At 38.3% G+C, this 15,392-nt stretch overlaps 2 protein-coding genes across 2 annotated transcripts in view; both read right to left on the reverse strand.

Annotated features, from left to right (window-relative positions):
- Positions 1-272: 272 nt before the first annotated feature.
- sdad1 (SDA1 domain containing 1) lies at positions 273-6,380 on the reverse strand. The gene is made up of 22 exons (XM_037692364.1): positions 6,182-6,380; positions 5,978-6,082; positions 5,797-5,895; positions 5,614-5,724; positions 5,317-5,388; positions 5,128-5,228; positions 4,986-5,043; positions 4,816-4,890; positions 4,511-4,612; positions 4,337-4,406; positions 4,135-4,238; positions 3,890-3,947; positions 3,758-3,816; positions 3,605-3,681; positions 3,402-3,499; positions 3,216-3,292; positions 2,086-2,215; positions 1,865-1,953; positions 1,563-1,750; positions 865-949; positions 565-726; positions 273-480 (listed from the first exon to the last, which is right to left on the reverse strand). Exons 1-22 carry the CDS (start codon positions 6,269-6,271, stop codon positions 436-438), a joined length of 2,055 nt encoding a protein of 684 aa, XP_037548292.1. The 5' UTR covers positions 6,272-6,380; the 3' UTR covers positions 273-435.
- Positions 6,381-7,689: 1,309 nt separating this feature from the next.
- Positions 7,690-15,392, reverse strand: part of ptpn13 (protein tyrosine phosphatase non-receptor type 13) — a 37,937-nt gene continuing 30,234 nt past the window's right edge. Inside the window, exons 28-48 of the mRNA XM_037692272.1 lie at positions 14,597-14,811; positions 14,409-14,507; positions 13,963-14,330; positions 13,730-13,880; positions 13,488-13,643; positions 13,064-13,235; positions 12,712-12,922; positions 12,526-12,602; positions 12,387-12,442; positions 12,066-12,221; positions 11,675-11,840; positions 11,477-11,566; positions 11,295-11,395; positions 10,372-10,427; positions 10,197-10,291; positions 9,899-10,047; positions 9,572-9,662; positions 8,647-8,984; positions 8,355-8,570; positions 8,214-8,276; positions 7,690-8,120 (exon numbers count right to left, since the gene is read on the reverse strand). Of these exons, the coding sequence (XP_037548200.1) occupies positions 8,043-8,120; positions 8,214-8,276; positions 8,355-8,570; positions 8,647-8,984; positions 9,572-9,662; positions 9,899-10,047; positions 10,197-10,291; positions 10,372-10,427; positions 11,295-11,395; positions 11,477-11,566; positions 11,675-11,840; positions 12,066-12,221; positions 12,387-12,442; positions 12,526-12,602; positions 12,712-12,922; positions 13,064-13,235; positions 13,488-13,643; positions 13,730-13,880; positions 13,963-14,330; positions 14,409-14,507; positions 14,597-14,811 (3,104 nt within the window). The 3' untranslated portion in view covers positions 7,690-8,042. The remainder of the gene's footprint in view (positions 8,121-8,213; positions 8,277-8,354; positions 8,571-8,646; positions 8,985-9,571; positions 9,663-9,898; positions 10,048-10,196; positions 10,292-10,371; positions 10,428-11,294; positions 11,396-11,476; positions 11,567-11,674; positions 11,841-12,065; positions 12,222-12,386; positions 12,443-12,525; positions 12,603-12,711; positions 12,923-13,063; positions 13,236-13,487; positions 13,644-13,729; positions 13,881-13,962; positions 14,331-14,408; positions 14,508-14,596; positions 14,812-15,392) is intronic.

The raw sequence follows: 15,392 nt of genomic DNA on the forward strand, positions 1-15,392 counted from the left end.
TGTTATAAAACCTTGCAAAATTATACCGTAACACCTTTACACCCTGGAGGAAGTGTCTTTATTGTATTTCAGAGTGGCACCTGTAAATTTCCTGCTACAACTTGCAAACAAGAAATCCTAAGAGGTTGAATTCATTTAGATTTTATGTTTGTATAAAAGAAGGGGGGCAAAAGTCTCAGTACGTGAGTTCTTGCATGTATTTACAGATAAATTCTGGCAAATAGCTTAAAGCTGGAGTCAAAACTAAACTTGTGTAAAACAAACATGTACAGTTAGAAACGATGATTTATTTCAAAGAAGAGGAAATGTAGATAAATTGCCAATAAATGGAAAATTCCAAGTTTACAAGCCACTTAAAGAATGTACAATATCTTGACATGGTCAAAGTTCATGTTTATGAAATCCGTCTGACAGGCAGCACGAGGCCCTCAAGTCCTACTTATGCTTCTTCTTCTTCAGGAGGGACGCCTGTAGAGCCAACTAGACAAACAAACAAAAAGCAGCCTTAATATTTTTAGTCAAAATTATTTAGTCAGAGTCAAACGCAGAAAGTACACGTGTTACCTGTTTCTCTCTGAAGGAGCGTTTGCCTTTAGTTCGAACGTTCCGACTGTGTGTCATCATCACAAAGTTCTTCTTTCTCTTTTTCTCCTTGTTGGTGGTGCTAGCGTGGGGGTTTAACTTTGTATGTTTTTTAACAAAATCCTTTCTGTCGGTACGTCCAGCCTACAAATCAAACACATCGGCGGTAGAACTATTACATTTCATTAGTTTAGTGATGGCTATGAATGATATCTGACAGTAATAAGCCCTTGATTTAATAGAAAAAAAGAATAGAATCAAAATCTAATTGTAGGATTTTACCATGGCTGTTGCCAGTCGTGTTTCTTTGTCAGATTTAGGTTTTTTATGCAGTTTCTCGATGTCTCTCAGTGTAATCAGCTCCCCTCTGAGATACGAGAAACAAAAAGGAAATGGGAAACATTGAAAGTTAATCTAGAAAACCGACAGAAAAAACATTATTTTTAGGGATGCATGATATTATCGGCCAATATCAGCGATAAAGTTAAATATCGGACATCGGCCATTCCATCAAAATAACTCACAGATATAAAAGACTTATGTTTTAAGTTCATTTTTAATTTAAGTAACTGTCAAGTATATCTATTAATGCACTACTACTTATGCACTTGTCACTTGTGAACAGGTTGAGTTTAGATGTGTGAAAATTTACAAATTTGCACCGTTTGAGTGTTGTCATTGTGTTAAGAGAATAAAGTTGACATTAAACATAATCCATGTTGAAGTGTTGCATCATTTTCAGCCCCTTTTTGGAATCTGCATTTGGTAGCAGGTCAAATTGACAAAGATCATGCAGAATAATGTAGTATTTTAATTACACAACAGAGAAAACTATGTAGTCTCTGTAAGTAGGTCTAGGGGAAAAAATATTGGTATTGGTCAAATAAGTTTGAATATATCACCATATCAGATATCGCCCAAAAATCCAATATCGTGCATCCCTAATTATTTTTAAATCATGTAATTCCTTCATGTCTCACTTCTCGCTCTCTTCATCACTGTCCACCATTTTCCTCTTCTGGCCCTTCCCTGGAGCGGCGTTGACTTCTTTGGCCATTTGAGCCAGACGGATTTTCTTAAAATCCTCTTGAGTGAGGAGCCTGCTACTGCTGATTGCTGCCGCCTTGGCTTGCCTTTCCTCAGCTGGTATGCTTTGAAGTTTCTCCGCCTTTCAAAAGTAGATGAAAGTTTGTGAAAAGGATTAAAAAAACGTGAAGTTCCACCTGAAAACAAAAGCTACTGCATCAGGTTTCTGCACAGTGTCAAGTATCTTCATTCTCACCATGGCTCCTGCATCTTCATCGGACGAATGGTGAACGTCCACCCACTCTCCATCCTCATCATCATCACTGATACTGGCACTCTCCCAGCCTTTTGATGAACAAGAAGGAAACGTATACCAGATGAACATCACGTATTCCCAGCGTTACAACAAAAATGTATTTTACAGTCCACAAGTGAGCGTCATGCAATTATGTGGATTCAAAAACAGCAGCAGCTGACCTTCATCGTCCTCTTTCTCTTTGTTCTCCTCCTCCTCATCCAGGACTTCAGCTCCAGGGATGTAATCTTTGGCCTTAAGCTCTCCATAGTCTTTGATTTTGGCTTCTACTGACGCCTCTGTGGGTTTCCCCTATGCAGCCATTTTGGATTTGCAAGAAAAGAGAGAACTTTGTGAGTTATTGGAACTGGAAATGAAATTATTTAGGATTTTATTTGATGGTGGTAAAAATGGAAACGTATGCAACAACTATTTTTGCTGTTCATCTTCTTGGTTTTGTTATAAGTGGCACACAAAGTTTCCTATTTTTATTCTATGCTTTGTTTTTTTCCCCAGTCGTCTGTTTTCAATAAAACAAATTATTTTACAAATTTTTTCAATACATCAAGAATTCAAAATTCAAAAGCGTATTTCATGCATACATCCCATTTTATTTTTAAAGAATCAGAATTTTTCCACATTGTAATAAAAAAAAGTGTAAATTTGATTTACTAGCAGATTATTTATTTTTCTAGCAGAAGTGTGTATTTTCTTTTCTACATCAACTCTGAATAGTTTTCAAGTAGTTATATATAAAAAACTAAATAAAAATAAATCCTTTCAAATGGCTTTAATAAAACAAGTGCAGTACCCATGATGCGCCACTAGATGGGGGAAATGTTAAAAAAAAAAAAAAACACCTTAATCTACAGAGAAAATTATTAGCTACCAGTATGTTTTCCCCACAACTGTAACGTATTTCTTTTTGTTGTTGTTTTTGGACATTATTTAAAAATGTACCTAGAAAATTAATCATTTCAGTGTAGAATCAATGTTTAATGGTGACAGGGTCAGAATAAAATGAAACAAATGTAGAAAAAAAGAGAAAACATCAAACTGCCCGAGTGCTGAATTTGTTTCAAGGGCACAAAGTGACATTGGACATGTATGTAATAAACTCACAAATAAACTCAAAAAGCTTGGTATTTTGAGTCCACATGAATCCATAAAAAAAATCATATAAAAAAAAAAATCAATTATTTTTCTCACACTCTTTATTTGCATGTTGCCAGGAGACGCAAACGCAGCAGAAAACCACTTGTTTATAAAAATATTGAGCATTTTAAGGAAACCAGCGCTTCTAGTAACTCACCCTGTCCTTTTTCAGCAGCATCTGTGGATTGAGCTTTCTGAACAGCTGAATCAGTCCTCTAGCTGACATCATTACATCTGGAAAAAAAAAAACAGCCAAAACTGTCGGTAAATATCAACATGAGCCAAAACTCTACAAACCATGATTTACTATTAACAATAAAACAAAAACATAACATTTTCTCACTCTTGTCTTTGTGGGTCTTGTACTGGGACAAGTCTTGGAGCAGCTCTTCAGTGATCGCAAGCGGACAACGGGATACCACTTCCTTGATGGCGTTTATACTAAAGGGAAAAACAGCAAAATACAACTATGGTAGGTAATAGAAAATGAACATACTTCTCCAATTGTAACGATAGTCATGCACGGTACACATGTCATCTTCTTACCCGACAGTCATGGCCTCCCCAGAGTTCCTGTCTGTCACAAAGTTGTTGGCGATGGCCATGATCATAGGGTCGATTACCTGTGATGTAAAAAAGATCCAACAGCGTCACTCTGCTGTGTTAAATCTCAGCTTGCAGAGCAACTGTGTAACGTACCTCAGGAGGGACGAGCTGGTGGGAGGCCTGCGCGGCACACAGGAGAATCTTTGTCACGTCTGCGAAAACGAGCAGCGCAAAGTTAAAAAGCAGCTTCATCAACGATCTCACTTTACTGTGAGCCATCCTCACCTCTCTGATGAGGCTGCAGAAACCTCTGGATGAACGGGTAGAAATTAAAGAGGAAAAGCTGCAGAAAAGCAAAACAAAAATGTTACATTTATGTTACTGTTCAATATCACTAAAAATTAACAGAGTTTAAATGAATTATGGGGCCATTTTACCCAATCCAAAGCAGAGTTACTCTTAAAAAGTACCACCAGACAGAGAGAGCATGTAGATTTAATTCAATAAATCCCAGAAACATCATCACTAACCTCATGGATTCCAACCAGGCGAGAAATGAGTTCCATCATCATTATCTTCACCTCAAATCGCTCCTTGGAGCTCTCCAACTGCTTTAAGAGCTTCTCTGAAAAATCTTAGGGAGGACAGACATTTGACGCTTTATATATCTGTAAAGTTGAACAGAAATAATCATACTTCGAACTGCAGTGACGTCAGTGCATCAGAGTTTACCTTGAGGGTCGTGAATGAGGTGAATCGCAGAAAAATTGAACACTTCTGCTTTCTTCTTTTTCTTGTGTTTCTGCCAAGGAAACGTATGAGAACGAGGGGTTTTGAAATGACAGCAGCTCATCTGATTTCAGACAGAGTTAAAAACTGCCCTGGAAGAGTTTATTACTGTAGTACCTTGAGGACTTTCATGGCTTTTTCCAGCTTCTTCTTGTTTTTGGAGGTTTTCTTGCCCGTGTTGTATCTCACCATCAGATCTCTGGACGATGGTCCCTCATTCTGACAAAAGAAAATATATTTTTCCATTAACCTCTTAGGACCTGGCATCCACATATGCAAGAGTTCGGGTCTTAGGAGGTTAAACTGGATTATACAGCAGCACTAGATACAGCTCTTGCATATCTAAAGCACCACCCTTCAAGAGATTATTTTTTAAACACATTCTTGTTCCGAATCAGAATTATTTTATTTTTGGTACTTGCCTCTGATTCTGAATCACTCTCGTTTTTTTCATCTTCATCTTTACCAAGAAAAAACTTGAGGCCTCCAACAAGAATCTAAACCAGGAAAGTGTCAGGTGAGGATATTTTTTTCCCATTTATCCAACATTTAAAATGTTGCTTTCCAACAGGATTTAAAAAACAAAACATACCTTTGTCACACTTGAGAAGCATGCTGTTGTAATGACATTAACAGTTTTGGTATCGTTCCTGAACATAAAAACAGCAGGATCTGAGTATCAATCAGTTACAAGACGTTTGTGTAAAAACAGAGTTTTTCTTTTATTAATTCACCATATGTTTCTTTTGTAAAGCTCCACCATCACATCCAAGGAGATTTTTGCAGCGGTGGGATTACTATCTCTCAGCATGGTGTACATGAAGTTCTGCAAAGTCTGCAACACATTTTCACACAAGTCAATGGGGGATTATGTTTTTTAGGTCAAATTATCACAAACAAAAGCAGACATAAGGAGTACTCACTGTGTTAACCTTGTTGTTTTTGTGCTTTGCATTGATGTTTTTGATATCTGATACAATGTGTGTGTACAGAGTCTGCAAAGGAGGAAAAAGTAAATGAAACTCTGAAGCAAAAGAATAAACTGTGAAATATGGACTGTCAGGATGCAAATGTATAACATGTTCAAATAGACAACTGCATAAACACAAAACTGAGTTGACAAATTATCTTAACCCCTTAAAGTGCATCTGCACAACAAACTAAGCTTGAAAACATATTGACAAAGGAAAAGTGATTTGGTAACTCTTTGAAGACCTGACCTTTCTAAGCAGTTTGTCATGACATCGCAGCAGCTCAAAGAAGAGCTCCAGCAGTCCACAGGGGTCGATCAAATTCTTATTCCTCAGAAGAATAAGTGCTTTACAGAGGGTCTGTGAGAAACAGAGAAAGCACGTGAAGCTCTATGCACAGCTGATGTGAAGAAGCAGTAGCTGTCTTCTCACCATACGTAGATCTGGCTCCACAACTGTGTGGTGATTCATCAATAACTCAGACAGATCCCGAGGAAGTGTAGACAGCTGCTGAGTGTAGCAGTGAGCCACCTGAGGAGCAGGAAACAGGTTCAAGTACACACATGCAACACTTTCAGCTGCACTCAGGAGCAGCTAAACTTTAAAGTCCCACCTGCGCCAGAAACATGACGAGTTCTGCCAGCTCCTTGTTGGGTTTGTCAGGCTGCAGTTTGAAGATCTCTACATTGGACTGATAATGTCGGTGCTGCTGGAGAAACTATTAAAAAACAGTAGAAATAAACCGTAAGAAAAAGCTCAAAAACTGTCCACCAGCTGAGCTAGCTAACAGCATAGCATGTTTGCTAACAGTACCAACCTCATCCAGATAAGACTGCGGGTCTCTTTTGATCAGGTTCTGCAGTTGCGGTAAATTGTTTGGTAGTTTGTTGTTTTGTCTCCCGGGCATAGTGACAAATTAATAAAGATACGTTTAAAAAAAAGGAGGGGAAAAGTAGTTCTAAAAACGAAGCGTGGCGATACAGTGCGCTGCCATTAAACAAATCACGTCACTTCCGGTGCCGGCTGGAGTAGCTTCCGCTTTCTTCAACTGTACGCAAAACGGAGTTAACATTTTTTTTTTTTACTTATTTTAATATTTTGCACTATACAGAAACAAATATAAAGCAATTTTTAAATAACTCACTGTACATTTAAAAATGTTTTAAACCATTTCTATTTATTTCTCATTTTAAAGACCAAAACTTTTGCCGTTCTCAACTCTTCCTTAAATGTGGTCGAAATGCTCCAACAGTTTGATAAAGTCTTTCCTCCTTTAAAAGTACGTCGTTTCATATTCCAGAGTTTAAACTTGTGCCCAAAAAGTAGCAGATATTATTCTAACTCATATTTAATCAGCTCTTTTCATCTTTCTCAACATCACTGGGAGGATAAATAATAAAGACAAACTTGTTATAAACTTTACCAACTTTGAATAAGTCTCCAACAGTTTGAGTTAAACATGTAAGGACAAACTTGGAAACAACCAAAACGATGTATTTGACCTTGTTCTGGTTTAAACTCCATGTCTAATGATTCAGTGAGATTTGAGTACAGTAAATGTAAAACTTAATTGCAGCAGAGTAAAAACCAAATGTTTCAGTAATAGGTAACAAAATATATTTCACCACTTATTTTGCTTTTTATTACTAACAACCTGAAAAGATTTAGTGGCTTACTTATCTTACAAGTTAAGCTTTTTTTTCATTTTCTATTTCATTAAAAAAGACAGTGCTTTAAAGGGACATTCCTCTAAATACAATCACATATTCTGCATGATTTTCACTTATCTGTGCACATCACCACAGTTGGCTGTTTTCATCCCTCAGACATAAAAAGGTCATTTAATTTAACAAAGCGAGTGCACAGCTGATCAGTAAATTCAAAAATACTATAAATTACATGTGAACACATGGCTAGTTTAATAAGGATACATTCATGACTTGGCACCACAAAGTCGTGAAGTTATCTTCAACCTGTTTTGTTTGCATCATTTATAGTTTTTATGTTAAAGTCTTCTCACTGAACACAGAAATGCAGTATCTGTACAGTCAAACGGCAAAACACACTGAACGTTTCCAACTCTTTCTGTTCTTTGACCCAAAAATCATTTATTGTGTAAAAGTATGGTCAAAAATAACACTTTTAAGAAAGCACAAAATACATCCTCTACATAACATTCAAAATGCATCCAGTTTAATTGTCAGGAAATGAATATATACAATTTTAACTTTACTTTTTGCCTCAGGCAGTTTTATCATTTACTGTATAAAAGATTTTTTACATAGCAAATACTGACATAGTATTTTGTCAAAGCACGTTCCAGCATCAAAATACACAAAAAAGTTCCACATAAAATTAATGGAATCATTGATCGTTTCATATTCATTTAAAAAAACATCACAAAAAGAAAAACAACTTAGTATTCTCTTGTGTGTAACAATAAGTAAAATCAGCAGCTTTTAAAAATGCACAGAAAGGGAGCAGCAGCCAGAATTGTTTTTAAAAATAAACAAAAATATAAACTTCTTAAAAGATTTCTTCGTATGGTACCAAATAACTTTAGGAAAAAAAAACATCATTTGGCAATTCTTGCCCATATCAACATTTTGTTCTGCGTTGTTCTTTATAACCAAAAAAAAGTCAATCTGTCTTTAAATTACAGCAAACTGCTGTTTGTACTATCCAGAGACGTTTTCTTCGACTTGAAGGCATCTTAGGACGTAGAGGATGACTTGATAGCAGAAAATATACTGTTCCTGTTAAAACAGAAGGGAGAGTGCATGAGTAAAAACATGAGTCAAACACATGAACTATTTAAATACTGCGGGAAATATATTCACAAAAATCACCTCTGTCTGGACCATTCCATGTCTCTGGAGTCTCATGTTTCTTACAACATCTGAAATATCAAACTGGGAAAAAAAAAAAACTTATTAGCGTCTAGTTTTTAGAAGATTTCAGCAAAACAAGATGATGTATTTCATACATACGTCTGCATCTTTACTGATGAGGCCCAGAACCACGTCTATACAGATGAGGGCCCCCGAGCGGCCGATCCCCGCGCTGCAGTGCGTGATGATCGGCCCCGATCGATGAATGTGCCGCATGAAGGAGATAAACATGAGAAGGTGTTCAGGTTGGGAGGGCGTGCCGTGGTCAGGCCATCCGGTGTAGTTCAGATGAGTTACGAGCTGACTTTCATTAGTCTGAAAACAGAAAACTCTGTTACGAGGCTGACTTCGTGCACTGAAGGAGAAATTTAACATACAACCAAAGGATCACCTGGATGTCTTTCACCTCGATGAGTCGGATGATAAAGTGGTCCAGATGCTGATCTTTAATTAGTGTAATCTGTAACCTGTCATCCACCATCTCAGCTGACCTCGGCGTGTCTGGCCAGTACCGCTGACACTTTACTTTGCCAGCCTCCACCTCCTGGGTCATCATAGCAATCACATCGGACTTCTGCTCCCAGACCATTTGCCAGAAGTCCGCCAGTGTGGTGGGTAAGGGTCCCTGGCAGGCGATGTAAAGGAAGTTCTCATCCTTCACCGGCATGTTAATGAAGTTAGCGTTAATGTAACCTCTGTCTTGGCCGAGCATCACACGAGTTGTATCAACTAGAAGGAAAAAAACAAAAAACTATTTATAATAACTACTGTAATAATGTAAGTCGAGCTGGTTTGGTGACAGAATACTGTATTTTTCGCCAAACAAGTCACACCTTTGTGCATAAATTTGCAAGTCCTGCGACTTATACACCGAAAAGACTAATATACATTTTTTTCTCCATATTTATAACTCAATTTTTGGCTGAGATCTGACGATTTCATTCTTTCTGACATGAAAAATATTAAACATTACCATTTGCAGCCACTAGAGGGCCCTCAAGTCTTATGTCAAACTTTTTCAGGTGGTCAGTAGTAACGCATAACAAACGTGACTCGTCAGCGGTGACGCACAATAGATGAGACGTATACAACAAAGCAACTTATTTATGTTTTTTTTCCACTTTATTAGACATTTTTGGACTGATGTGGCTTTTGCGATGTGGCATTATGGCTGATGTGGTGGTACAACTTATTTATGTTTTAATCCACCTTATTAGACATTTTTGGACTGATGCGACTTATACGGCGGAAAATACGGTAACAAAATACAGAATATCGACCACATGACAAGAAGCTAAATGTGTTGCTTTTCTTACAGGGAATAATGTTCTTGTAGCGGTTCTTCTTCTTGTTCTCTTTAGTCTGACCGATTAAGCAGTCATCCAGTGGCTGAAGGTTCTGAAGATTCTGTTAGGAAAGAAAAACATTTTAATTTCTTTAAAAATCATTTTAACTGAAATGTGTGCCCCAACAACCTTAAAAGCATATCTACCGTAGATTATAAAAAAAACTTGGGAAATGAGAGTACAGAATCCGTACTGGATTTGTTTGGATGAAAGGTTCTCATATTTGGGGGCTTTTTTGTTTTAAATGATGAAAAAATACTAATGTCAAACAGATCCTGTTAAAATTTAGAGTTTTACTTCAAATTCTTGCAGTGGGACTTTCTGCTCCAGAAGCCCCCTCATCATGCGGACCACAGAGTTGAGCTTCGATCCTGAGTATTGGCCATGGGGGACCACTTTGACGAGGGGCAGAGAGGTCAGCTGGTCCTTCGTGATGATTGGTCCACCTGTGGGAATAAAAAAATAATAATTGAATACAACAACCTTTACCCAAAGATAAACTTTTCTCAGCCACTTCTCTTTTTAACAGTGCCATTCAAAATGTTGTCCCTATAGAAGTAATTGTTTTATTTAAAGTTGACAGAAAGTGACTCACTATCTCTTGAGTTTATGATTTCAATGGGAATTTCATTGCTCCCCCAAGTAACGTCATCTTCTTCTGGCTGCCCAGCACTCATCTGCAGATAGCTGCTGTTCCAACAAAAACAGGAAATAGACATTAGCACAATTTGTTGTGAATTAAAGTGCAAAACCAAAAGTAAAAATCTTACTTTTCATTCCTTGGGGTGTCAACACTCTCCTCCTGCCATCCTGCTCTCCTTGAACTCTGTACAGATTACAAATGTGAGGTTTTTATTTCTTTATTTATAAAATGTATTCATTTTTTTTAAAAACAAAACAATTCCATAAACAAGAAGAAATGCAATCAAAAATAAAAATGAAATGCAGCAGAAGGAAGAAAGAAATCTTATTATATCTGCCCTTTTTTTTCTTCCAAACAATTAATAATAATAAAAAAATCTTCAAGTAACAAAACAAAATAAATAACTCCTTCTTGAATGACAATTCATACAATACACACTAAGCTACTTCATTTTTTTTTTTTTTTAACAATTCAACTTTGAACATTTTCTTCAATGTACACATTGATTTGGCATTTTTAACATCACTCTCCAGATTATTCCACAATCCAATTCCCTGGATTGAGGTAGACCGTCCCTTCAGACTAGTTCTGAATTTCGGTTTCACAAATATCTTTATCCCCTTAAGATTATAACAACTCTCCCTTTTAACAGAATTTATTTGGATATTTAAAGGTAATGTGTTATTTTGAGCCCAATACATAACTGATAAAATACTGTAATCTACCAAATCATGGAACTCCAATAACTTCAGTTGATAAAATAAAGTACTTGATGGGTGACTGAGATGCTTTATAGTAATAATTCTTCTTACAGCTCTTTTTTGCACAACAAAAATAGGATTTGTAATTGTTTTACATGCTTTCCCCCAAACATCAATACAATAGATTAAGTGTGGAACAATTATTGCATTATACAACATATACAGAGCTTTATTATTTAATAACTCCCTTACTTTGTACAGTACTGCAATAGATTTAGCTATTTTTGTTGTTTTTGAGGTTTAATACAGCAAAAGTATTTTATAAAAACGTGTTTTATTAGGTTTGTACCACAGGAGAATCTTCCGGTAAAGAGGATCCATCGCAGTCTGTGTCCTCTGAGAGCTCTGCAGCCTGCTCAGCCTCTCTTTTCTGTGGGTCACTTTTATAGTCTGCCAAGTAAAAATCATCAAATGGATTAAGTTAAAACTAAAAATCCCGGTTCGATCTCGCATCTGTATACAACACTGTACCTCTAGGAGGTTTGGCAGGGATGCTGCTGGATTTCTGCTCATTATTTGCTGCATACAGCTTAGTCTTCACTCCACTGTCCTCACCCAGATCTGAAAGAAACATGGAGATAAAGACGGCTGAACCAAGATACTGACAGCTTCTAATAAAAGTGTTTGATATGCATGGATTTAAACTTTTAAGACAGCTCCTGCTTGTACCTGTGCTACCATTGTGTTTATCAGAGTTGATAGGTAGATAGGCCAGGTACGTGTTTGGGTTCTGGTCATGCGGCCTAGATACAATAAGATGCACCAGGCCTTTTATTTTACGAATGGTGGTGACGGCTTGGGCGTGAGACACACCTATCATCAGCTCCTCGTTCACCTACAAGATGAAGGCGTTCAGTCATAAACAGGAACTTTGAAAAGGGTTAGCAAAAAATGGATTTACAACTATATAGAATGTGCAACTTTAGTAAGAAGAGATTAAGCTAAAACACAGCAACTACAAAAACCTCTGATGGGACAGCTTAATGAGTTTTGTTTAATAAAAGTGCATTTAACATATTTAAGCTCTGACTCTGAGCGTCAGAAGTCCAACAGAGCTCACCTTCAGCAGCCTGTCTCCCACTTGCAGCTTGCCTGAAGTATCTACTACTCCTCCTGGTGCGATGGATTTGACAAAGATCCCCCTCTCCCCACCGATTACAGAGAAACCCAGACCTCCTGATGGCGGCTTCTCCAAGTCCAACTTTATAATCTCCTCCTGGGATTGCAGAGAACAACTGTAACATGGACTTACAGTAATCCAACGTATTCTTTTACCAAAAACACAAACTTTACGAAATTCTTGTTTATTAAATTTTGAATTTTATTAACGTGCACCAACAGAATAGATAACTAGAAAGCCAAACTAATTCTCTTGACTCACCTCTGGAGGACAAAGTGCATCAAGACCCTCATTATCTTTTGAGCCTTTAGGGAACCCTTAAAAAACAGGTTATGGTTACATGAAAAATAAAACAAGACGCATAAAACATATTAAAAAGTCTTTAAAATGAAAAACAAACCATTCGTGTTGGAGGACAACTTGCTGTCCATGAGAAAAGAGACGCCTTTCTGTTCAGGAGTAACGGGCTCTCCATCCCTGTGAGATGAAGAACATGGAAAAAGAATAAATAAACAAACATATATAATCTTTACCTTTCCAGAGAGAAAACAGTAACAGATTTAAAACCGGCTGCATGTTTGGCTACCTGGTAGCCTTGAGCGAGAAGTTGTCAAGGGAGAGCTCCAGAAGTCTAATACTCTCACTGAGAGTCAGGTCCTGAGTGGGAGCACCGTTAATGTAGTGGATTAAGTCGAGTGGTCTTAGACTTCCTTCCTTAAAGACCAGAGATCCAGGTTCAATATCTCTCACAAATAAGACTCCATAATCACTGCCACTACCACCATCTAAGACCAATCCTAGGAGCAGGAGAAGAAACAAATATTTAATTTGAAACATTTATCTGCAGCAGCTTTACAACTTTAACAAGCAATAAACACCAGTTCCTGAATTTAAACATCTTAGTGACTAAATGTAGTTTATTTATTTATTTTTTTTACCCAGTGGTTCTTCATTGCTTTTGAAACAAATGTCAGGCAGCAGATGGGCTTCTATGGGGGGGTTTGGAGCCTGCAGGATCCTTCCGACAATCAGATCAACCAGCCGAGGGGCGGCACGCACAAGACTGACCACCTCGGTGTGGTTCATGTTGCTCACGTCCGTGTTGTTCACCTGTTGGCAGAAAATAAAAAAGATTCATTAAATAAACATTAAAATAAATTGTTGGACATTTATAGTACCACAGAAAGCTAAAACTGGGCCAGATTTTATGCTGAATTATGCCTTGGAGACTTTCTATTTTTGTCAGCATTTAATAAACAATTTGTGAAATGGAAAGTACTGCCTAAAATCACAACTAATTTCGAGATTAACTTTGACTAATCTAAAATTAGATTACAAACAAGGCTTGGGATGAATTTGTACCATAATCATCCTGTCTCCAGGTCTAAGTCTTCCATCTCCTTTGGCCGGATCCTGGACGATGTCATGGACGTAACATCCCAGGTCACTTCCTCTGGTGAGGGTGAAGCCGAGGCTGCCGGTCTCCGACTTCATCAAAGAGACTTTTAGCTCCACCTCCTAACGACAAGAAGAAAATCCCAATTACAGGATTATCACGGAGAACAAAAACCGAGACACAATTTAGTGAATTTCTCCGTCCTTACTGGGATGAATTCTCCCATGTTCCGTCTGTCGTCTGACATTGTGAAGTTTAAAGGCATCGGCATCGGAGGGGGGAGGGGGTCTGGGCTGGGACCACAGGCAGATGATATCCCAGTCAGAGAGGGTGACTCCAGGTCCTCTGAGACAGGTGATCTATCAACACATTTAAATAAACATACATAAAAGCTTAAGATGTGTTGCAGGGGATATACTTTTTATTTGTGGGATCAGGTACCTGTTATTTAGGTCGGACCTCGTCATTGAGAGGTCTGGAGAATAAAAAGCTGACTGGAAGGTGTTATCCAGTTGACCAGTGCTGTCGTAGCGTCCCAGTCCTGGGTTGCTAGCAGGGGTGTGATAAACACTCTGCTCCCAGTTTTGCCTGCTGCGTTCCAAAGAAAAGGCTTCTTCTACCTCCTCGTCCTCACCAGAACTATCGCTGTAGCTGTTGTGGCGGGCGGGGGATTTGAGCTGCACCCTCTCCAGGGCCTTTTCCACAGAACCATGACTCACGAGACCTTGTGGAGGAGAAGCAGTCCTGCTCAAGTTCAAGCTGGGCTCTGGGAGGTTTGCAGGCTGCTTTCTGGGTGACGGCTTAGGTGTCTTGAGAAGGAATATGAAAGACTTTTATCCTCATTAATAACACGGTTTTTACAACAAAATAATTCATTAATAACGCACCAAGGCTGAGGAGTCTATCTCACGCAGAATGCCTTGTTCAGGTCTACAGAGGAGCAATGTCACCTCCTGTCCAGTTCCTCGCAGGGCTGATATGACCTCCTGCAAAAAAGTCAGGGATGTGACACCATTATGATACAGAACAATACGATTTCTAATTCGATTGCTTCTTAGCTTGCAAAAATGCATACATGTTGTGAAAGTCCTTTGAGGTGGGTTTGATTGACTCGTAAGATGACGTCGCCCACTTTGATCCGACCACTCTCCGCAGCAGGCTGACCTGGAAACAGCTTCTTTACCCGCACCATGCTGGAGCTGTGAGGTTCATCGGGAACGTGCTCCTCTCGACTGAAGCTGAAGCCGAGACCCGATGTGTTCTTCACCAGGCACACCTCAAACACGTTATCTGTGGGGACAAAAACATGCCCCTGCTGTAAGGACCAACTCTGGGCAGACGAGCACTAGTTTAACCTCTAGTCCTGAGACTAAAGCCAAATATTTCTGTTTTCATCTTCAAAACAAAGAGTGCTGCTCTTAATCGTGCGGCTTTACAAGAAAATTCCACTTTGTTCCAGACACAAATCCAATTATCAAATAAATCACAAGTTACTTAGCCGTTTGAGTGCTTGGGTCAAACCAGCAGTCTGGTGGTCTGATTAGTCACAGTATTACACTAGAATTACTGACTCATGGCTGCATGTCCCTGCCAGCTGGTCAGGTTGCAGTTTAAATCCACGTCTGTGCTAAACTCACACCAGAAGTAGTGCAGGAATTTAATAAAAGGCCAATTAAACTAATTCTAAAGGAACACAAATTGCTTTCAGTGACAGTAGGAAAACAAAAATCAAGGCTTAACGGACATCTTGAACCCCGCAGCACAGAAAACACAAACCACAAAATAATAATGGCCTCAAAGAGGGGAGCAAGATTAGTGCCAAGAATTCATTATCCAATCAAATAAGGTCCACAATCTTCCTTTTGTTCCTG

Source organism: Nematolebias whitei, chromosome 18 (genome assembly GCF_014905685.2).
Source record: "Nematolebias whitei isolate Nwh7 chromosome 18, NemWhi1, whole genome shotgun sequence".
In the NCBI taxonomy this organism is placed as follows: Eukaryota; Metazoa; Chordata; class Actinopteri; order Cyprinodontiformes; family Rivulidae; genus Nematolebias; species Nematolebias whitei.